General features: G+C 42.7%; 1 protein-coding gene across 1 annotated transcript in view; it reads right to left on the bottom strand.

Annotated features, from left to right (window-relative positions):
* Positions 1-2360: 2360 nt before the first annotated feature.
* The window catches only part of nup210 (nucleoporin 210), a 64909-nt gene continuing 43614 nt past the window's right edge, over positions 2361-23655 (bottom strand). Inside the window, exons 30-39 of the mRNA XM_029719854.1 lie at positions 23201-23375; positions 22693-22868; positions 8836-9056; positions 8167-8303; positions 6559-6814; positions 5515-5765; positions 5117-5321; positions 4548-4667; positions 4261-4335; positions 2361-3941 (exon numbers count right to left, since the gene is read on the bottom strand). Coding sequence (XP_029575714.1) covers positions 3835-3941; positions 4261-4335; positions 4548-4667; positions 5117-5321; positions 5515-5765; positions 6559-6814; positions 8167-8303; positions 8836-9056; positions 22693-22868; positions 23201-23375 — 1723 coding nt within the window. The 3' untranslated portion in view covers positions 2361-3834. The remainder of the gene's footprint in view (positions 3942-4260; positions 4336-4547; positions 4668-5116; positions 5322-5514; positions 5766-6558; positions 6815-8166; positions 8304-8835; positions 9057-22692; positions 22869-23200; positions 23376-23655) is intronic.

The raw sequence follows: 23655 nt of genomic DNA, 5'->3' as shown, positions 1-23655 counted from the left end.
TTCATGTACATATCTACCTCAAATACCTCTGCACAATGATCTGGTACTGCTTAGCCCTGTATATAGCTTAATTCTTGTGCATTTTATTCCTCGTGTTAGTATTATTTTTTTCTCTGCTCTAAAATGCGCCCATGAACCACATGGTGTTGGCCATGGCCTGAGCTAAGCAGCTGGCTCTCTTTTCAAACAGCCACACAACATTCAAGCAAGGGCAGAGGCTCTTTCTTTAGAGCATCTGTTTACAAGTGAGTGAAATATATTGCCAAATACCAAGGACCTGTAATGCACATCCCAATCATTGGAGCAGGTATATGCATGTGTGTTTACATATCTCTGGTGTTTTTGTGTACATTCTTCCTCCAGTCCCACTCCCATTTTAATTGGTATACCTGCACCTTAATTCATCTACATACTGTACAGACTGTGACATTCAAGCGCTCAACGTAAATGTAACGCCATCAACTAAAATAACACATTAGCATCTCACAGATTTAAGAACTCATTCATGGCTGCCACAGCTGGCTCACCAAATCCTGCTTCCCATCATGCACTTCTCCACACCCACTTAAGGCTGCCGAGCAGTTATTGGCATCCGCTGTGCCAGAACAGGCATACAGATGAGCTGTGTGCAACCGACTGAGTCCCACTAGGCCAGGCCACTGACGCAAGCAGGAGGACGAGGTGTTTGATCAGCGATTTCAGACCTTTAACACATCTCCAGAGACTCTGGGATGATGACACTCCCTTCATCCCCTCTGTCTGTGGCAGGGCAGAGGGAGGGAGCGTTGTGTGTGACACTATCACTGGGCTTAGGGACAGATGCGAAATCAGTTAGCTGTGATGCAGAGGACCTGCTCCTACAGCTCAAACACGGGAGGGAAATGAGGGGGGACAAACATGTGCATCACATGGAAGGGATATATTAATTTTTCCCCGACTACCACAGATGCTTAGGAAATGGTGTGCTGCAATTGTTGGATGCCTTAAATATACAGTAACCTCTGTTCCAATCAATGTGATTGTTCTGGCTAAGGACACGCCCCTTTCACTCCAATGTGAATGTGTGTTCCGTTCTCCCTGCAGGGTTTAATAAGTTCCAATCAAGAAACAAGAAGCCATAACCACAGGTTATTCATAGAGGCAACAGCATTTGAAAAGTAAAATGTTTATTATTCAGCAAATGATCTCACAAACACTCAAGCTGGACGGTAATTCTAGTATTTCCACTTTGCTGCATAGCACTGCTGAGAGATGAGTAAGGCAAGATGTTTAAAACACAAGGAAAGCAGGGGAATAATACACTGTCTGCACATTAAAACTGAAAGCATTCAACATAAATCACCTTGAAAGTTTCACAGCTTTCTTTCTCCAAATACCAAAATAGTAGTTATTCTTCCAAACAATGCAGTGCAGTCTCAATAGGCCTCAATAACAAATCATCAGAGCTTGCTTAAAGGCCTTCGGCGCATACATACAGTACATGAACATATGCCTCGTAATACATAGGTAATTTACAACATTGCTACTTCACTTCGGTTGCTAAGATACTGAAGGGATTGTACACTGAACAAATATATAAACGCAACATCTAAACTGGTTGGTCCTATGTTTCATGAGCTGAAATAAAAGATCCCAGAAATTTTCCATATGTACAAAAAGCTTATTTCTCTCAAAATGTGCACAAATTTGTTTACATCCCTGTTAGTGAGCATTTCTCCTTTGCCAAGATAATCCATCCACCTGACAGGTGTGGCATATCAAGAAGCTTTTTAAACAGCATGATCGTTACACAGGTGCACAGTGTGCTTGTGACAATAAAAGGCCACTTGAAAATGTGCAGTTGTCACGCAACACAATGCCACAGATATCTCAAGTTGAGGGAGCGTGCAATTGGCATGCTGACTGCAGGAATGTCCACCAGAGCTGTTGCCAGAAAATTGAATGTTCATTTCTCTACCATAAACTGCTTCCAACGTCGTTTTAGAGAATTTGGCAGTACGTCCATCCGGTCTCACAATCGCAGACCACGTCTATGGCGTCTTGTGGGCGAGCGGTTTGCTGATGTGAACGTTATGGACAGAGTGCCCATGGTGGCGGTGGGGTTATGGTATGGGCAGGCATAAGCTGCATTTTATCGATGGCAATTTGAACGCACAGAAATACCGGGACGAGATCCTGAGGCCCATTGTGAGGCCCATTTTTTGTAAGGCATCTTTGACCGACAGATGCATATCTGTATTCCCAGTCATGTGAAATCCATAGATTAGGTCCTAATGAATTTATTTCAGTTGGTTGACTGATTTCCTTACATGAACTCTAACTCAGTAGAATCTTTGAAATTGTTGCATGTTGTGTTTATATTTTTGTTCGGTATATAATGAAAAACTGAAAGATGGTTCACATTTCCAAACTATTTCACATTGGTGATTAACAGAAGAGCTGCCTGTCTTTAGGCTCAATAAGCACTGTACTGACCAAAGCATTAAAAAATGGTTAAATACAACCAAGTTTCAAAACAAGAATGTCATCAAAGTGAACATACTGACTGACCATATCCTGCTTTTGAACATAGGTGATGTCCTTAATATGCACACTAACAAAATGGACGGATTCAGTGGTTATACTTCACAAAATCAATATGCTACATTTCCCCAAAATAACATTTAAACATAACCTGAAATCAGCATCTTCATATTATCATTTGCTGCTGACAACTAGGCCATCCAGGAGAGTAGTTTGTCAAATTCCTGAGTTTCAAAGCAACAATTATTGATCAACAACACATATCTTCAAGCTTAGAAAAGCAAAACTATTAAATGTGAAAAGCAAAATGGGAGTATAAATTTGTTAATTTTAAGAGGCTGCAACAGTTAAGTATTGGTCTGAAACCAAACATAACACGGTATAACTACAAATACTGAAAACAGAGTACAAAAACAAAAAAGCAAACTAGTTTAATGTACCATGCTTCACACACAAAAACACACACCATGATTCACACATGGTCTGGCTGGTCATGGGTCCGGAGACGGCTGATCAGGCCAATCCGTGACCTACAAATCTTGTTGCAGTTTGGGCAGGGATGGTTTGTGCTGTGCTTCACATACACACAGGGAGATTCTCAATTGGTGTTGCTTGAACTCCTTGAATCCTTTCCTCCATCCTCACCTCTGAAAATGGTCAAAGGTACTCCAGGAAACGTGCAAACAAATGTGCTTGTATGAAATGAGACTTCTCCACTTGCGCATCATAAGGCAAATTACATTTGCAGAGGAGGAATACCAAAATATGTGTTATGTGGTAAAAATAAATGTTGCTGGATGTGCCAGACATTTTATAGATAACATAAGTAGCGTATCAAGGAGACGAGCAAAGTTCTCAGTTCACAAATTTACACTCTCCTACATATGGCGACCACTTATCGGTTTCCGAGTCATGTTGGGGAGGAGTCGTCGAGGAGAGGACAGACTTCTACCCAATTGAGAACACGCACACACACAAAGATAGCCCTGTTGACTTCATATTGCTTAAAGTCTGTTTTCAGTCCTAATTGAAGTGCACATTATGGGGCAAATCATAACTTCCATTTAAGTCAAATGTTCACTTAGTCTCCCATTGACATCAATGCATGACTAAATGAAAATGCAACTTTGTAAGAGCTTGCCCCTTTCTAAAACAAACCTCATATACTTTTGAATACTGTACATATGACCGAATTAAGCAGTACGATTCTCTGCCATTCTCCTCTGAGTGACAAAGGCACCACAGCCCAATCCCATGTAGAGTTCAGGCCTGGGGTGTTGTCAGAAGCTGGGGTAGGTACTGTAGGGATCTCTACCGGGAGTTATAGTCTGGGGAGAAGAGTCGTAGTTTGTGGCTGCTCCTTGTGTCCGGGGAGGTCATGTTGTTGGTGAAGGAGTTTGAGACGGGTGAGGCAAAACCTGAATCAGAGGTGGGAGTGAGGTACAGCAGGCTAAACAAATGGAACAGCACTGAAACTCAAGCACCCTCAATGGAGCAGAGTATATGAGCAATAAACAGCTCTAATCAATGTCTCCAAACGGCTATTCAACAAATGTCTACTAAGCAAATGAGAAAAGCAACCTTTTGCCAAACACAGCTGAAATAAAATATCAATTTACTGCAGTTACCTCTTTCAATTCAATTGTGTTGCAGAGGTATAAAGCCTATTAGAAATGGGCAAACTGAAGTCAACACTATTTAAAAGTGGACATAATGTAAACAATGACAGGTCTCTACCTGAAGGGGACGGTGTCCTCTGAATGAAGGCTGGGTGAGGTGCTAAGTCCCTCTGAGAGAACAGTGCATGGCATACTGGGTAGGAAGAGAACATTAATGTTACCTGTTAGAATGGTCAAATGTCTTCATGGTCCCTGAAGCTTTGCAGTATCAACATCAAAACATTCACTATCCAACCCACATGTTTTTTATTATATTGGAGTGATCTACGCGGACCTGCTAACAAGGTAAAGTGATGACAGGTTTCCTGCAAAAACACAATCTTAGTTGGGGATGTGGCTACTCACCGATGATGATGATGGCAGTGCCAGCCAGTAGCGCGAAGATGGTGAAGAACATCATCTGGTAAGAGTCTTTGAAGGGCTGCAGGAAAAGGGTTCCCTCCGTGGCAACCACGGAAGCAGCAGCTGGAGAGGACAAAAGGGACGGGTGAGACTGGGACATGACACTGCTCAGTGCTTCTTTCTAACAATTATGAGCGCGTTACCTTGTACAAAGGTACAAAAAAAAAAAAAAAATACAGTTGAATGTTTTGATACTGCAACGACAATGGGGTGGAGCTAGTTGACACTTCAGTGAAATCCTAACGGGCTCCATTTTTCAAGCCCATGAAAAACGAATGGCTTTATGGATGGCTGGTCAGAGGATGCAGACTTCACACTGCAGTCTGCTGCTTTCCTACTGATGCTATAATAATACCGCTCTCAGATAAAATGACTGACCTGAATATTTTCAAGGAAAGTGTCCCAACACTGCTATAATTATCTCAAATACTATTAAAGGGTGTTGAAAGTATCCCCCTTTTACAATCCTGCACCATCACAGAGTTATCACATCTACCATATCGCTAGCTGACCTTGCATTGTGGTGCTGGGATCAGTCACGTGGATGACGGTGACCGGGATGATGAGGATCTGGCCAGTGGATGAGCTGGTTATGGACACGGAGGCTGAGGCTGCAGCCTGGGGGTCCACCACACTGACCGTGTACTTAGAGTAACTGGGGAAGCCGTGGAACACTTCTCTCTCCTGGACCGAGATGGAAGGAGAGCTGGACGACACCTAACAGACAGGAGTAGATGGTGGGTGAAACACTGGGGTTATGGAGAAGTGACATCCAGTGCCAAATGTTATACCTCCCTCATTGTCCTCATCATTAATTTCCCTTTTCCATTTTTAACGGCTTCTGGAAGGTATGAGACCCACGTCAAAAAGCACTTTCAAATAAAGTTGATTGATTGACAGACAGACATACCTCCAGGCTGCCGAATGCTGCGGCAGGGCCGTAGACAGTGAGCTCTGCGTCGGGCTGCAGGTTGCTGAGCAGCAGCTCTGTCTGGTCAGAATACAGGCCTGTCTCCACGGGCAGCCTGGCACTGACCTGCTCCCCAGAGAAGGCACTGCCCTCCACCCCAGCCCTCACCAACAGGCTGGTCATGGACAGGCTCAGCACCCGTGTTTGCTGGTCACTCAGAGACTGCAGGGTCAGAGAGCAGGAGTAGAAGCCTGGAAGGGGGAGAGGGAGAGAGGGCGGAGGTAGAGAGGTAAAAAATAGGTGTCAGTGTTTCTAAAGAGGAAGGTGACATCAAAATTGGTCTTACTTCAAGTTGTTCATGTTTATGGATGCTTCTTAGAATCTACTTCTTAAAGACTATGCTCGTCTTCCACAACCACACGGTCCCAGAAGCTTAAAACATGATTTCCCCATTAAAAGCCTCTTCATTAGAACATTATTTAAAAAGGCACAAACGCAATAACCATGAGAATTCCATTTAAAACATGATTAGAACCCACTGAATTCTAATCCCTTATGTAGCAATAGTGGAGGGAGAATCTTTCCCCACCTGTGCTGGTGTTTAGTCAGTTTACCTTCCCCTCCAACCCTACTCCAGAGTCATCTCACATTCATACAGGCCCATTAGTCCCCCCCCCCCCCACCATAAGCCTGCATTGGGCCAGGGCAGGAGAGGAGCCCCAAACTCCCCAAAACAATTAGACCCATTCTGCTGAATATATCACCCCAACACCATTTATGGCCTTCAGTAAATTATTCCCTTGTAAACAGAACTTACTTGCCCTCTTTGCCAGAACAGCCCCTGGTGCATTGCACTGCACACACACACCAGTTGACCCACTGTGGGTTTAGTAAATCCCTCCTGCTGCATGCATTTCTAATGGGTGATTAATGATGTGAAGGTCAAATCCATTATATACAAGTAAACTGAAGGTTGGAGAAAAGACCATTCAGTAAACATACTGCCCAACACTCATCTTCCTTGAGCCCGAGAACAGGTCTTACCGGTGCTGGGGTCGAAGCTGATGTGTGTGAGGTAGACGTCATGGGCGGAGAACTCGACGGCGTCGCTGGTGAAGCTCAGGTGGCAGCTGACGGAGGTCTCTGGGTGCAGCAGGGCGATGGAGGCAGTCTGGGCAGAGGAGCAGGAGCCTATGAGGTTGGTTCCCGTCTCTCTGGTGGTGAGCAGTATCCTGGTGTCCCCCCTCACCACTGCAGGGTGAGCCATCACCGCTGTCCTGGTGGCCCCCTCCACCACCACCTGGCACAAACCAACACAGTGAGTCATAACACTGGTATTACTTGGGGTGAATCTCAAGTTTGTAAAGAAGTCTTCGCTCATTGTCTACTTTCCTTCATCTGGACTGATATAAAAGTTACAGGGACTGGTAAAAACAATTCCAGCTAGCCTCCACATTGCATTCACCTGTCCTGTGATTTAAATCCTATGTATGTGCAAATTGAATTGAACAGCTGGGCCTATTCACTTCCGTGTTCAGTACAGCAACACGGTACCGGTTAACATCTCCATTCAGAGCCTTCTCCTTTAAGATGTGTTGTTCCTGTCGGAGTGTTAGCTACTGATCCAGATAGCATCTATCTAATCCACTCCACACTGATCATCCTCAGTCACTCACTCCCAGCTAATTGGGAAAGATTCATATGTAAACACAGGAACACAGCCGGAAAGAGGGAGCTGCCTGGAAGAGACAGACAGACGAGGCGGTGAGAGATGTTCTTTGAGAGCGAGCGCTCCATCTCAAAGAGGAAGGCTGGGCTAATTAATCTTCTCCATGCTGCCTGCGTGTCTCTTTGTGGAGACATCAGACCCACAGCAGGGGGTGGGAGGGGAGGGCCGTCACACACATTACACTGAGACAGCCATGATCATCTAGTACTGATCATGATGATGGTCTTATAAGCATCTTTATAGTGTCAGATGTTTACTGTGTAGAACTCTACCTTAAGACTTCAGGTCTGCTCTAGGATAGGACACAAGGTGCCCCTTGGCACAGACGTCAATTCTATTTGTATAATTTTTTTTATCCCCAATTTTGTGATGTCCAAATTGGTAGTTACAGTCTTGTCACAACGCTGTTAACTGGAGAGGCGAATGTCGAGAGCCATGCGTCCTTCGAAACACGATCCTGCCAAGCCGTACTGCATCTTGACACACTGCTCGCTTAACCCGGAAGCCAGACGCACCAATATGTCGGCGGGAAACACCAAACCCTCCCCTAACCCGGACGATGCAGGGCCAATCGTGCGCCGCCTCATGGATCTCCCGGTCGAGGCCGGCTGCGACACAGCCCGGGATCGAAACCGGATCTCGAGTGACGCCTCTAGCACTGCCTTAGACTTCTGCACCCCCCTCAGACGTCAATTCCAACGTCTATTCCACTTTGGTTCAACGTCATTTCAGTGAAATGACGGGGAAACAACGTTGATTCAACCACTGTGTGCCCAGTGGGTAGTGTTGTCCACCTCTAGAAACCGGGGTAGCGTATTCTGTTTGGATAATCATGATTAAACCATTTGTTGTGGCACAACATACTTTCATCCCCATCTCTAACACACAAATGTTCTCTGGTAGTAAGGTTGTCGTTACAGTACCTCTCTGTAGGTCTTCAGCAGCCCAGGGATCTCATAGTAGACAGTGGTGGTGCCTGCATCTCTTGCCACGGCCACGCCCGTTTTAGAGTCTACCTGCAGCACGCCAGTGGATGAGGAGCTCCAGGTACCCGGGATACCTGTAGGGAAAAGAGTAGAGATGAAAAACTCCCCTTGGTTCAACACTCATCTTGAATATTCACACATCATTCACTGTAAAACTTATCCTTCACACTCCTTCCCGCAGGGCTGACAATGGTAATGTTTAAATAATCAGCAGAAAAATGACTCCATTCCAAAGTAGATGAAAACAAACAAGGATATTGCAAAATATATCAATATCACACAGTGGAGGCTGGTGGGAGGAGTCATAGGAGGATGGGCTCATTGTAATGGCTAGAATGGAATAAATGGAACGGAGTCAAAAATGTGGTTTCCATGTGTTTGATACCGTTCCAATGAGCCCGTCCTCGTATAGCTCCTCCCACCAGCCTCCATTGATATCACATATTAAAGACGCAACATCCCACAGAACCATGTGAAACTGCATCAATCCAACGGAACATCTTTGCAGATAAGCCTCATCTCAATTTCATGCACCTCGGTAGTACTACCAGTGACAGCGTACCTGTTATTTTACAACACCACATGAACCCCTCTTTGACCTCTCACCTTGGGGGCTGAGGAGTTGGGCGCTGAGGCAGACCACGTCTCCCACCACCAGCCTCGTGGCGTCCTCGGGGTGGATGGCGTGCTGAACGGGCAGCGCCAGGTAGTCAGCCATGCCTGCCTGCTCCTCGTCCCACACGGCCAGCAGGGTGAGGCCCACGTTGACCGTCCGCACCGTCAGGGTGTTGTTACCCGGGCCCCGGCCCATCTGCACCAGGTCATCCCTACAGACAGACAGGAAAGAAAATGGTCAACATGTAGTAGGTTGGTATGAGTAACCAATGGCTTTCCTTGCATAATCAGTAATCAACTACCTCTGCCTGGGCACAAGACTAAGTGACACTCTTGTGGCCCAATCACATTCAGAACCCCTTAGTACCCCACCATCAGCCCCTTCCTTACTCTTATTTGGACAGGTCTCTCCTAAAGTAGTCTGTCAGCACCTTGAGAATAAAGTAATGGAATCAATTTATTGTGCAGGCCAATGAGGGAGTCCCTAGCCGGGCTGAGCAGTGCAGTCTCCCTTCTTCACACACTCCCATTAATTTAGCTCACTCAGGTGGAAACTACTCACTCTGAATGGGGAGGAACGAAAAGCAGTCTAAATTAATGTTGGGAACCTTGGGAGAGACATGCTGGCTTTAAACCCTGCCATGGTGCACTCATTAATAGTTGTTGTACTTGCTGCAGCTTTCCGGATAAACAGACTTGGCTGTGCAACGTTCATTCATACGCACACTTTGTGTTGCACTCTAACTGCAAAACACAGCAGAAAACCAGTGCTTTCACTTCTACATATCTCAATGTCAAGTACCTATCTTGTACGTGCCAATATACAGTGCCTTCAGAAAGTACTCAGATCCTTACTCAAATCCACCCCCCCCCCAATCTACACACAATACCCCACAATGTCAAAGCATAAACAGGTTCTGAAATGTTTGCTAATTTGTTAACAATAAGCTGAAATATCAAAATTGACATAAGTATTCAGACCCTTTACTCAGAACTTTGTTGAAGCATCTTTGGCAGCGATTAGCATACCTTGGGTATGATGCTACAAGCTTGGCACACCTGTATTTGGGGGGTTTCTCCCATTCTTCTCTGCAAATACTCTCAAGCTCTGTCAGGTTGGATGGGGAGCGTTGTTGCACAGATATTTTCAGGTCTGACAGTGCAGAAAGGCCTGATTGGTGGAGCGCTGCAGAGATGGTTGTGCTTCTGGAAGGTTCTCCCATCTCCACAAAGGAACTGTAGAGCTCTGACCATTGGGTTCTTGGTCACCTCCCTGACCAAGGCCCTTCTCCACCGATTGCTCAGTTTGGCTGGGGGGGAGCTCTAAGAAGAGTCTTGGTGGTTACAAACTTCTTCCACTTAAGAGTGATGGAGGCCACTGTGTGCTTGGGGACCTTCAATGATGCATACATTTTTTGGTACCCTTCCCCAAATCTGTGCCTCGACACAATCCTGTGTGAGCTCTACGGACAATTCCTTCGACCTCATGGCTTGGTTTTTACTCTGACATGCACCGTCAACTGTGGGACCTTACATAGACAGGTGTGTGACTTTCCAAATCACGTCCAATCAATTGAATTTACCACAGGTGGACTCCAATCAAGTTTTAGAAACACCTCAAGAATGATCAATGGAAACAGGATGCACATGAGCTCAATTTCAAGCCTCATAGCAAAGGGTCTGAATACTTATGTAAATAAGGTATGTTTTTTATTTTAAATACATTTGCAAAAATGTCTAAAAACCTGTTTTTGTTTTGTCATTAGGGGATATTGTGTGTAGATTGCTGAGGATTTTTATTTTCTTAATTTAATCCATTTTAGAATAAGGCTGTAACGTAACAAAATGTGGAAACAGTCAAGGGGTCTGAATACTTCCTAAGTCATTGTATATTTAAAGAAATACACCACATACAATGCATTCAGGGGCGGCTGGTAGCCTAGTGGTTAGAGCGTTGGGCCAGTAACCGAAAGGTTGCTAGATCAAATCCCCGAGCTGACAACATAAAAATCTGTCATTCTGCCCTTGAACAAGGCAGTTGACCCACTCGCAGTTGGCCGTCATTGTAAATAAGAATTTGTTCTTAACTGACTTGCCTAGTTAAATAAAAAAAAACATTTAAATGTAATTCAGAAAATGAATACCAGGGATGGTGTCGCTATGTTATATACAATATTTACTTTGCTGCGAAGGCTACAAGACCTGATTGAATAAATGCATTCTGAGAGATTTAAGTGCCAAATTCAATTTTCTGTTTAACTGGTAAAGGCAGAACCGTTTGGAGTGCTGTCATCTCGTCTAACTCTCTTTAAGCAATTTTTTCCTAAGAAATTGGAGTGTCGGACGTTAGTGCAAGCTCTCCCAGGCTTCCTCAAACTAAAAGAGCACTCAGAGAGAAGACATGGCACAATATTTCCAGCAGCCTTGGTCCACACAGCTAACAGCCACAGACATCTCTTAAACCCTACCACCCCATCTCAATCGTCTACCTTGCTGCTTTTACCTTTCCTATTCATATTTTCTTCCCCAATGTGTACACCTTCATACCAGTGGAGGCTGCTGAGGGGAGTAAAACAGCTCAAAATAATGGCTGGAATGGAGTAATGTTTCATGTTTGATACCATTCCATTAACTCCATTACACTAAATTCCAGCCATTATTAAGAGCTGTCTTCCCCTCAGCAGTCAACACTGCTTCATACAGTATCTCAAGTACAAGTTGCCCTTCATTTGACTTTCAAGTCTGCACCAAAATAGTATAATTGTGGGGTTCTTGTAACTTGAAAATGAATACCTTTAATTAAGGAAATTCACAGAAAGCAACCATCACTAGAAGGTAAATTTACAAGTTGTGCGGCTTGCTAAAGCTCTTTAAAAAAAAAAATGGCGGTAGTGACATTAACATAAAAAAAAGAAAAAGTATTACTTTGATTAGATTATTGAAATATTGAAATCATTTTTAATTTACATTGATAGTCGGTAGATTTGGTCAGTAATTGTGGTCAGTAGTAGTGGTCAGTAGTTATGTGGTTGAGTAGTTGTGTGGATATGGGTCAGTAGTTAGCTGTGTGGTCAGAAGTTGTGGAATGTCATTTTGTGGTTGTGGTCACTAGATGTGGAAAGCAGTTGTGTGGTTGTAGCCTCACTTTTGAGAAAATGGCCTTTGAAGGTTGTGGTACTTACTGGAGAGCTCTTCTTTGTCTATACCCATTCAGCATCGTTCACACCCACCCATCTCTTTAAGGGTTGATCCGAGCGTTCTGTCCTAACAGCAGTCAAGCGCCCAAGCTAACTGGCTACCGTTGGCTAGCTACTTCCAGACACAAATGAGAGAACCGCTCACTAACCATTCTACTCGCCCTAGCAGAGCTGGCTAGGCTGTTTTTATTTTATCCAGAGCATTGGTGACTGCAACTGTGCTGCTTGCAACAATTTACGCTTTTTTTCCAACGTTTACTGACACCGGCCATATTCAACGGGTGTTGAGCGTTTGTAAATTCATCAGTTATTCTGCGCTCTGGCACACAAACGAAAGTGCTCTGAAATCGGAGTAGATCAACGTAGCTGGTAAATTCTCTCTGGCTATCAACAGTTGTCGCAGAGACATTCTATTGAAATGGTTACTGGCATAGTGGAATCTTTTGTTAAGACATGTAGCTAGCTAGGTAAACAATTAACCATAATCTCAACTCATGACATTACTTACCCTGCATGAATCTGTGTTTCAATGTTAGCTAGTTAACATTAGGCTATAACTAGCAAAGCAAATGGCTCTGAGATACGAATAATATTACTACACAGATCATACACGTAACGTTAGCTAGCGAGCCAGCCAGATAATGTTGGTATGCTAGCTAACAGTACACTTTAACTTCTAATTTTGACAGTCGTTTTCATGTGAAACATGTAATATCTGAAAATGTAGCTAGCTAGACTATCTTACCCGTATACATGGAATGGACACTTCTCCCTGTCACGGATGCCATGGTTGGCCTCACTTAGTTTGAAGATGTAACCCGGAGACAGGTATTTTCTCAATCTCCTTAGCTATCATACTCCAATTCCACTGTTTTCAAAACACGGTCCACCAGAAAATGGAGTGCAACACATACATATATTTTTTTAAAGCAGAGTTAGACAGAATTACCTACACATAGTGACCAGCTCAAATAGACAGAAGCGTGCTACAAGGCAGACCAATCCGAACTAATCTCTCAGCATGCCCAGCCCACTCATTATCTCAACCAATCATGACTAGCGGGAAGGTTGCTGACTTTCTGTCGCTAAACCAACTAGGCTCGTAATTTAACAATTTTATTCGTATTTATAGATGGCATTCAAGTTTGTTATTAAGGCACGTTATTAAGACATTTCTGACCAAAAACGAATTCTCCTGTAAAGCAGTGACGCACGACATACACTTAGCTTCTAAGAAACGAGTCACAATTGTGGTCACTCTTCAATCTCCTTGTAATTTTGGCCCTCTGTGTCAGTGAGTATCTTAGCAAAGGTTCCGTTTTGGAATCTCAAGGACAGAGCTGTGGCTAGAATATAGCAGGTGATGGGTCACTCAAAACAGCTCTAGTTGCAGATTAGTAAGAGTTCATATATTTTAATATTTTTCTGTAACTTGTCAAAATGGCAGTTTAGGGGTGCTAGTGAGAAATCCATGGAGTATGTCACGTTTTCCGAGCTCCTGCTGAAATTTCATTTATTTAATACTTTCTTTGCACTTTGACCCAAAAACAACTAGGAAACACAGCCTTTAAATTACGTGCTTTACCTTGTTCAACTTTTATTTTAGTTTTAATTCGTAAATGGCACAAACTTTTGCAGGTTAAGTTCAGCGGAGTCACTGACAAGAGAAAGTTATTTTGTCAGTGAGTTCTTCAACAAGTGGGAGCTGAGCTGCTCCACCCCTCGGCACGGCAAAAAAAATTAACTGAGGATTTGAAGGCCGAGATTCTTGCTCGGTAGCCGTGGACCCGGGCTAAAGTTCTACTTCATCGGTCTCAAAGTTATTGAAGGAAGCCCTCAAAATGGATAAAGACATCCTTGTAGACCACTCACGTCGGGGCTCTCAAGCAAAGCCTGGTGGAAAACCTTGCATTGTTGTGGCTAAACAACACTATTATCAGGATTGTATTGATGTTCTTCGGCGTGCCAGAGAATTTGGCCCACTTCGATGCAACGGAGCACCCATCTCCATTTTCCCAGACAATGCCCCCAGCGTTGCTCGTGACCATGCCGCTTTCAATGTCATCAAGAGTATGCTCCGCGGACGGTCCGACGTTCGGTATGGTGTGGCTTTTCCTACCCGGCTCCATATAACATACAACGGCACCGAGAAAGAGTTCCAAGACCCCATAAGGCGAACATTCTACTGAGGTCGGACGAAGAAAATGGCTGAATGTTCACCTATTTAGCAATTAGGGTAATGGACGAATGTGTCTACCACTGTAGACTCAGTCTCTCTTCTGTAGATACTGTATAGTGTTGCCAGTGGTATCAGTTGATATTGTTAGGTAACATTAGTGCCTTAGTTCTGGTGAGTCAATTCTCCTTCTGTTTTAACGTTTTATTTTATTACCATGAAGCTGCTCATTTATATTTCTTGATGGTACACCGGTATCCAGGGTAGATAAAGCACAGGTCAATCATTCATTCAAATTTTCATTATAAAACTAGAGGAGCAGCCATTTTAATTAAAAACATACCGTTCGCAATATAAAGTGTAGAGGCAGATTCAGCAGGCAGTTTCATTATTGTTGTAGGAAAACTGTATACTACACCGGTTATATCGACTAACATTTATTCACCAAATTGGGATAACAGTTCATTCTTCACAAAATTAATTTTCTCGATTACCAAAAATGGACACACACACACACAACCTAATACTAGGTGGTGATATGAATTGTCTACTGTCACCCAATCTGGACCCAAAGGTATCATCAAAGATAGTATCAACAATTCAGCTAATTCTTAAGACATATGGCATATCCGATGCTTTCGACAGTTCATAAGGCCTTCTCACGTATAGACACATTTTTCCTAGACAATAGATTTTGCCATTTTTCACAGATTGTGATTACCAAGCTAATCATTTTGGGTCATTCTCCTCTTACTATGATACTACTTATACCAAAAACACAGCCTAATTACCACCCTTGGCAGCTAAACTCACTACTGCTATCAGAAGAAACCTTTGTTGCTTTTATATCATCTCAAATTTCCAGCTCCAGCTCAATCAAACCCCTGGAATGTCTCCTACAACAGTATGGTAATCAATGAAGGCTTATCTAAGGGGCCAAATTATTTTGTAAGGTGAAAGATTAAGGAAGTGCAATATTCAACGGCTAGGGGAAATTACAAATAAAATCTTGGATTTTGCATATTCACTCTTCAGCCGCAGATTTACTAAAACAACGTTTGTCTGAAGTGTCAGAGTTCGATCTTTCAATTTGACAAGCTGAAAATCGAATTAGTAAATCTTGATATAAAATGATGAACATGGAGAGAAATCAGGGAAAATGCTAGCACACCAGCTGCGTCAGAGAACCACAAATAAAACCATACCTGAGATAACTGACAAGCTGGGTTACAAATGTATTGATCATTTAGAGGTCAATTCAAGCTTTCATAACTTTTACTCACAATTATACACTTCCGAATCCGCTGGTAATGCTACCTTACTTGACACCTTCTTTGAAAACGTATATATTCCTACAGATGAACCTGAGACTGCTTTGGCAATTGCAGTGTGGTAAATCCCCTGGACTGACGGATCTCCGAGCGAATTCATTAATAAAATCTCAGATTGAATCTCTCCTCTCTTGCTTTCCGTATTTGAGGAATCATTCTCCTTAAACTCTTTACCCTGAACAATAAGACAAGCATGTATTTCACTTATTCTGAAAAAATAAATAAAAACGTGCCCTGTCTTTCAAAGATAAGTTATTTGGATTTTTACTTCACAGATCTTGTTCGAATATGGGGCGGCAGGTAGGTAGCCTAGTGGTTAGAGCGTTGGACTAGTAACCGAAAGGTTGCAAGATCGAATCCCCGAGCAGACAAGGTAAAAATCTTATTTTTTGCCCCTTATTAAGGCATTTAACTTACTGCTCCTAGGCCATCATTGAAAATAAGAATTTGTTCTTATTTTGGCAACAACTGCCCGAGTTACACCAGGAACGCACAATCCCTCCATCAGTGCTCAGACTGTCCGCAATAGGTTGAGAGAGGCTGGACTGAGGGCTTGTAGTCCAGTTGTAAGGCAGGTCCTCACCAGACATCACCGGCAACAACATCGCTTATGGGCACACACTCACCATCGATTGGACCAAACAAGCCTGGCACAAAGTGCTCTTCACTGACGAGTCGCGGTTTTGTCTCACCAGGGGTGATGGTCAGATTCGCGTTTATCGTCGAAGGAATGAGCGTTACACCGAGGCCTGTACTCTGGAGGGTTCGTCATGGTCTGGGGCGGTGTGTCACAGCATCATCGGACTGAGCTTGTTGTCATTGCAGGCAATCTCAACGCTGTGCGTTACAGGGAAGACATCCTCCTCCCTCATGTGGTACCCTTCCTGCAGGCTCCCCCTGACAATGCCACCAGCCATACTGCTCGTTCTATGCGTCATTTCCTGCAAGACAGGAATGTCAGTGTTCTGCCATGGCCAGCAAAGAGCCCGGATCTCAATCCCATTGAGCACGTCTGGGACCTGTTGGATCGGAGGGTCAGGGCTAGGGCCATTCGCCCCAGAAATGTCCAGGAACTTGCGGGTGCCTTGGTGGAAGAGTGGGGTAACATCTCACAGCAAGAACTGGTAAATCTGGTGTAGTCCATGAGGAGGAGATGCACTGCAGTACTTAATGCAGCTGGTGGCCACACCAGATACTGACTGTTACTTTTGATTTTGACCCCCCTTCCCCCCTTTGTTCAGGGACACATTCAATTGTTAGTCACATGTCTGTGGAACTTGTTCAGTTTATGTCTCAGTTGTTGAATCCTGTTATGTTCATACAAATGTTTACACATGTTAAGTTTGCTGAAAAGAAATGCAGTTGACAGTGAGAGGACGTTTCTTTTTTTGATGAGTTTAAGAAGATTGCCTGCCGTTTTGAGTCCTTATCTCTACAGATCAAACTGGTTTCATAAAAAATAGTCACTCTTTTTTCAACATCAGACATCTTTATAATATACTTTACAATCCCTATTCATCTGACACTCCAGAGATATTGTTATCACTTGATGCTGAGAAAACATTTGATCGGGTGGATTGGGATTATTTATTTTATACTCAAACAATTTGGATTCTGTGGCAATTTTATGTCCTGGATCAAAGTCCTTTACTCCTCCCCTATGGCTGCAGTGCGCACAAATAATAACCTTTCATCCTATTTTTAACGTGGGACAAGATACCGTTGTCCTCTATCCCCTCAGCTGTTTGTCATCGCAGTTGAGCCTTTAGCCATAGCAATACGTAATAACACCACTATCAAAAGTATTCAAAGAGGGTGCTTAGAGCATAAAGTCTGACTATGCGTGTGACATGCTATTATATTTGTCTGAACCTTTAACTGGTCTTCCAGAGATCCAGGTTCTACTAAAGACATTTGGTAAAATAGTATAAAGTGAATCTACAAAAAAGTGGATTGATGCCATGCAAACTTATTTTAGTCACGTGCCCTTCAGAGTGACTACACAGAAATATTTGGGAATTTGGGTCACACGCAATTTCAAAAGATCTCTATAAAGCCAATTTCCCTCCCTTGATCCCCAAAACAGGATGTTGAACGCTGGGATTTACTTTCTTTTTCTTTAGGTGGAAGAATTAACACTGTTAAAATGAACGTAATTACCTTAGTTACTTATCTCAAAATATTCTTATCTTTCTGACAATCTTTTTTTTATCTCCTTAGATAAACTGATATCTGCAACAAGAAAAACCCTCGGATACGTTGCAGAGATCTTGGTCTAGCACTTCTGAACTTTCAATATTATTAATGGGCAGCTAATATAAGAATAATTCTGAATTGTATGACAGAAATCCCTGCTGTTACAGGCCCGAAATGGTTGACCTTGGAGATCATCCTGTGGCCCTAACTCCTTAGCAGCCTTACTCTGCTCAAAACTTGCATTAGCTGAGCCTGTTTCCAAATACACAAAAAACCCTATTGTGAAACAGTCGCTAACAATCTGGAAACAGTTCAGGCGATCGTTTGATCAGTGAATTTTCAACTTCTGCCCCATTATTAAAGAACAATACATTCTCTCCATCATTATTAGACTGGGCGTTTCATATCTGGTCTGGAAAAGGGATCTCCTCACTGAACCACATGTACATTGATTTTGCATCTTTTTAACAGCTAGTACAAAAGTTCCATATTCCTAGATCTCATTTCTTTAGATACCTGCAATTGTGTAATTTTGCATTTTCATACCGTAGTCACTTCCCATCACGCCCACCTACCTCCCTTCTAGATAATATTTCTAAAGTGAACCCTTATATCATAGTGGGCATAAGTTTGATCTATACGTTATTAAACTCGCACAATCTGGATTCCCTGAACTCTTAAGAACCAATGGGAAGAATATTTAGGTGAACAACTTTCAGATGAAACTTGGCAGAGTACAGTATGCTTCAGATAATCCATTCTTCATCTATATATGTCTAAGACATGCTGTAATTCAATTTAAAATACCTAATTGGCTGCATTGGTCTGTCACGTCCTGACCATAGAGAGCTTGTATTTTTCTATGGTAGAGTAGGTCAGGGCGTGACTGGGGGGGGGGGGGGGTTGGCTAGTTTATTCATTTCTATGTTTGGTTGTAGTTTCTTTTTTCTATGTTGGGTTTTTTGTCTAGTTTAAATGTTCTATTTTGTGTTCTAGGTTCTTTTTCTAGGTTGGGTTTTTTGTATGATTCCCAATTAGAGGCAGCCGGTCATCGTTGTTCCTAATTGGGGATCATATTTAAGTTGTTGTTTTTCCCACTAGTGTTGGTGGGATATTATTTTGAGCTAGTGTATGTTGCACCTCTTCGTCACGGTTTGTTGTTTCTTTGTTTATAGTATGTCTTGCATAGTTTCACAGATAAATAAATATGTGGAACGATACACACGCTGCGCCTTGGTCTCATTCATACGACAACCGTGACATGGTCAAAGGCAAAATGATCCAAGATTAGACCAGATCTAGATCCCACTTGTGATCGATGTAAGCAGGCTCCTGCTACTTTATTACACATGTTTTGGACATGCCCGAAATTGACATATTTCTGGATATCAATTTGAGACGTTTCCTAAGATACTGGAGAGACCTATAGAACCTTCTGCCTTTATTGCATTATTCAGAGTGGCACCACAGGAGGCCCTTCTAAACAGTTCTATGGCAACATCCTGGCATGTACTACTCTTCTAGCTAGATGTCTTATACTATTTAAGTGGAAGGATCGGTTTCCTCCTACTTTTAACAATTGGATAAAGGAAGCTATGCAATATCTCAAGCTAAAGAAAATAACCTACTCCATTAGGGGATCTGCAATTACATGTTATAATATCTGGAAACCTTTCCTTTGTAGAAAACATGGACCCAGCTAATTTCACAACTCCATAAACCAACCCAAATTAGAATGTACAGTCGTGGCCAAAAGTTTTGAGAATGACACAAACATTAATTTTCAAAGTCTGCTGCCTCAGTTTGTATGATGGCAATTTGCATATACTCCAGAATGTTATGAAGAGTGATCAGATGAATTGCAATTAATTGCAAAGTCCCTCTTTGCCATGCAAATTAACTGAATCCCCAAAAAACATTTCCACTGCATTTCAGCCCTGCCACAAAAGGACCAGCTGACATGTCAGTGATTCTCTCGTTAACACTGGTGTGAGTGTTGACGAGGACAAGGCTGGAGATCACTCTGTCATGCTGATTGAGTTCGAATAACAGACTGGAAGCTTCAAAAGGAGGGTGGTGCTTGGAATCATTGTTCTTCCTCTGTCAACTATGGTTACCTGCAAGGAAACACGTGCCGTCATCATTGCTTTGCACAAAAAGGGCTTCACAGGCAAGGATATTGCTGCCAGTAAGATGGCACCTAAATCAACATTTATTGGATCATCAAGAACTTCAAGGAGAGCAGTTCAATTGTTGTGAAGAAGGCTTCAGGGCGCCCAAGAAAGTCCAGCAACGTAGGACCTAAAGTTGATTCAGCTGCGGGATCGGGGCACCACCAGTACAGAGCTTGCTCAGGAATGGCAGCAGGCAGGTGTGAGTGCATCTGCATGCACAGTGAGGCGAAGACTTTTGGAGGATGGCCTGGTGTCAAGAAGGGCAGCAAAGAAGCCCCTGCTCTCCAGGAAAAACATCAGGGACAGACTAATATTCTGCAAAAGGTACAGGGATTGGACTGCTGAGGACTGGGGTAAAGTCAATTCCCTTTCCGATTGTTTGGGGCATCCGGAAAAAAGCTTGTCCGGAGAAGATAAGGTGAGCGCTACCATCAGTCCTGTGTTATGCCAACAGTAAAGCATCCTGAGACCATTCATGTGTGGGGTTGCTTCTCAGCTAAGGGAGTGGGCTCACTCACAATTTTGCCTAAGAACACAGCCATGAATAAAGACTGGTACCAACACATCCTCCGAGAGCAACTTCTCCCAACCATCCAGGAACAGTTTGGTGACGAACAATGCCTTTTCCAGCACGATGGAGCACCTTGCCATAAGGCAAAGGTGATAACTAAGTGTCTCGGGGAACAAAACATCGATATTTTGGGTCCATGGCCAGGAAACTCCCCAGACCTTAATCCCATTGAGAACGTGTGGTCAATCCTCAAGAGGCGGGTGGACAAACAAAAACCCACAAATTGTGACAAACTCCAAGCATTGATTATGCAAGAATGGGATGCCATCAGTCAGGATGTGGCCCAGAAGTTAATTGACAGTATGCCAGGGCGGATTGCAGAGGTCTCGAAAAAGAAGGGTCAACACTGCAAATAATGACTCTGCATCAACTTCATTTAGTTGTCAATAAAAGCCTTTGACACTTATGAAATGCTTGTAATTATATTTCAGTATTCCATAATAACATCTGACAAAAATATCTAAAGACACTGAGGCAGCAAACTTTGTGGAAATTAATATTTGTCATTCTCAAAACTATTGGACACGACATAATTATTTTCACTATTTTTTACTTTGTTTTATAATATCTTTGTATTTTTTTACTATTTGATTATATTACTCATTGTATATCATGCCTGTTTAAGTCTGGTTTTGGGGTGGGTTTGATTTGGTAGGGGATCCGTGTGTGTTCTGCCTGCTATCTGTATAATCAGAAAAGTTGAAGATGTGGTAATGCAGTTACTAAAACAGCTGTACCCTATGTTCCGTAGTAAATATTTTGATTCCGCGAACAGATATGAATAGCAGTGAAGTAGACAAATATTCCTTACGCTCTAACTTTGTCTAACTTGTTGGGGTTGTGGTCAAAACAATCAAAATGTTGTTAATACGGTTACAGTAATTAATTGCTGTCACTTTTTATCAAAAGATTTTTTGTTCAAACGCCAGCAGAGAAGTAGCTGTTTGTAAATATGTAAATGCTTTAACTTTTTGTCTCAGTTGTTGTGTGGTCAATATTTGTGTTGTGGTGAGTAATTGTGGTCACTTCTCTCTCCTCATAATTTTGGCCCTCAGTGCCAGTGAGTATCCTAGCAACAGTTCCATTTTGGAATCTCAATAATGACACAAAGAGCTGTTAGAAAAGAGCAGGCGCAGGTTACTAAAACTGCTCTATCTAGAGATTGTTATACACGATTCCAAATCCGCTTCCCGATTTGAAAAGCAGAGAAGTCCGGGAATATTTCATATTTTTGTCTAACTTGTTGGGTCAGTGGTGAAAACGGTAGTTGTTTGGAAAATAATGAATCTGCTTGCTTCTGACATGATTTACAGCAGCTGAAAGAGACCGGAGATGGTTTACTAAAATGGCTCTAGATACAGATTGGTATGCACAATACGATTGCGGATCTGACAAGCAGAGAAGTAGGGGAAATGTCATACTTTAGAAAAACATATGCACCTAAAACAGCTGTACTGTAAGTTCTGTAGTGAATATTTTGATTCTGCGAACAGATATGAATAGCAGAGTAGACAAATATCCCATCGACTCTGACTTTGTCTAACATGTTGGGGTAGTGGTCAAAACGGCAGTTGTTTGCAAAAACGTTACAGAAAATGTGGTTGATGCAGTTACTTAAACTGTTGTAACTTTTTATCCGAATATTATTTTTTGTCCGAACGCCAAATTTGAGTAGCACAAACGTAGACGAAGATGGGAACGCTTGAACTTTGTCTAAGTTGTTGCAAAGTGGAATAATTAGCTGATTTGTGTCAAAAGTTACAGGATTTTACTTAGAGAATGGTAGTTGGAAGAGCATGGTGTTTGCAACGCCAGGGTTGTGGGTTCGATTCCCACTGGGGGCCAGCACAGAAAAAAAATATGAAATTGTATGAAATGTATGCATTCACTACTGTAAGTCGCTCTGGATAAGAGCGTCTGCTAAATGACTAAAATGTAAAATGTCACAATGGGGATCATTATAATCTTGATGAAAAGCAGATTTAGGCCCCCCCAAAAATTGACTATAAGTTTAATAACATAAAAGTATAACATATCAAAAAGTGGTATACAAACGACTCGAGTGAGACCATTCTGGACGTTTTGAACTTTGAATGGAGTTTCTATAACAAGAACAAAGAAGAACAAGAAGATCGAATAACTAAGATAGGGCTCTTGCTGCGCAAACCCCACAATTAAACAGACATTTTTTTTGTGAACTTACCTGTTGGTGGTGAATGTGAGCAGGGAGTTGTGGCTGTGAAGGACCTCTCCAGTGTTAATATGGAGGTGAACAGTGAAAGTAAGCACCATGCCCAGAGGAATAGCAGACAGGCTGTCCCTGGAAGGGTTGTGGATAACTGGACTGGTGCTGAAACGCAGGTACGACACTGGGGCCACCTGGGAAACCACAGAGGGGGATAGACTACAATGTAAGGAAATCTACTTAAACCGAAGTCAACTGCAAAGCAATCCATCTCTAATAGTCTTAAAACATGTTGCCATTTGTCATGACTTTATAATGGCATGAATTAAGATGATAGACATAAGTATGGGTAATGAAGTTTTGGTTATTTGCAACATTTGCATGAGATGTGGTAAACTTGTATAGAAACGATTAATTTAACAAAATGACTTCATATTCTCATTCATTGTACTGTGTTAACATTTTATTTAATCCCATAGGGACAATAAAGATTAATAGAATTTAATTAAGAAGCAGAGGGTTTCACCTTCACTGCGAGGACCAGGGTTTGATTGACACCGAAGGTTTCCTGTGAGGTCACCAGCAGAGAGGAGGAGCCAGTGAGCGAGCCAGAGGACAAGAGGCCCTTCTCATCCACCTGGACAATGGTAGCCTGGTCGGGACAGTCCATCACTCGGTAGGACAGAGCAACCACACCGTCCCTACTCACACACACACCACCAGAGTTAGTAGCTTTCTATTTTCTGGAGACGACTCAAGCGGTTGTTTTAATATCAAGAGCAGGGCACTATAGAGAGGATATCGTGTAATTTGAGATGGAACTGAAGAGGTAATGTGCAATGCTGAGTGCTCAAAGTAAAATGTTGAGTTTTCAAAATGTCTCAGGTGGAGACAAATGTGTGAAGCTAGGTAGGTACAGTTGAAGTCGGAAGTTTATATACACTTAGGCTGGAGTGATTAAAACTCATTTTACAACCACTC

The sequence above is a fragment of the Salmo trutta genome, chromosome 28, assembly GCF_901001165.1.
Source record: "Salmo trutta chromosome 28, fSalTru1.1, whole genome shotgun sequence".
NCBI lineage: Eukaryota > Metazoa > Chordata > Actinopteri > Salmoniformes > Salmonidae > Salmo > Salmo trutta.
The sequence above is the reverse complement of the archived record's forward strand: the minus strand, read 5'-3'. Positions and strand labels throughout refer to the sequence as shown.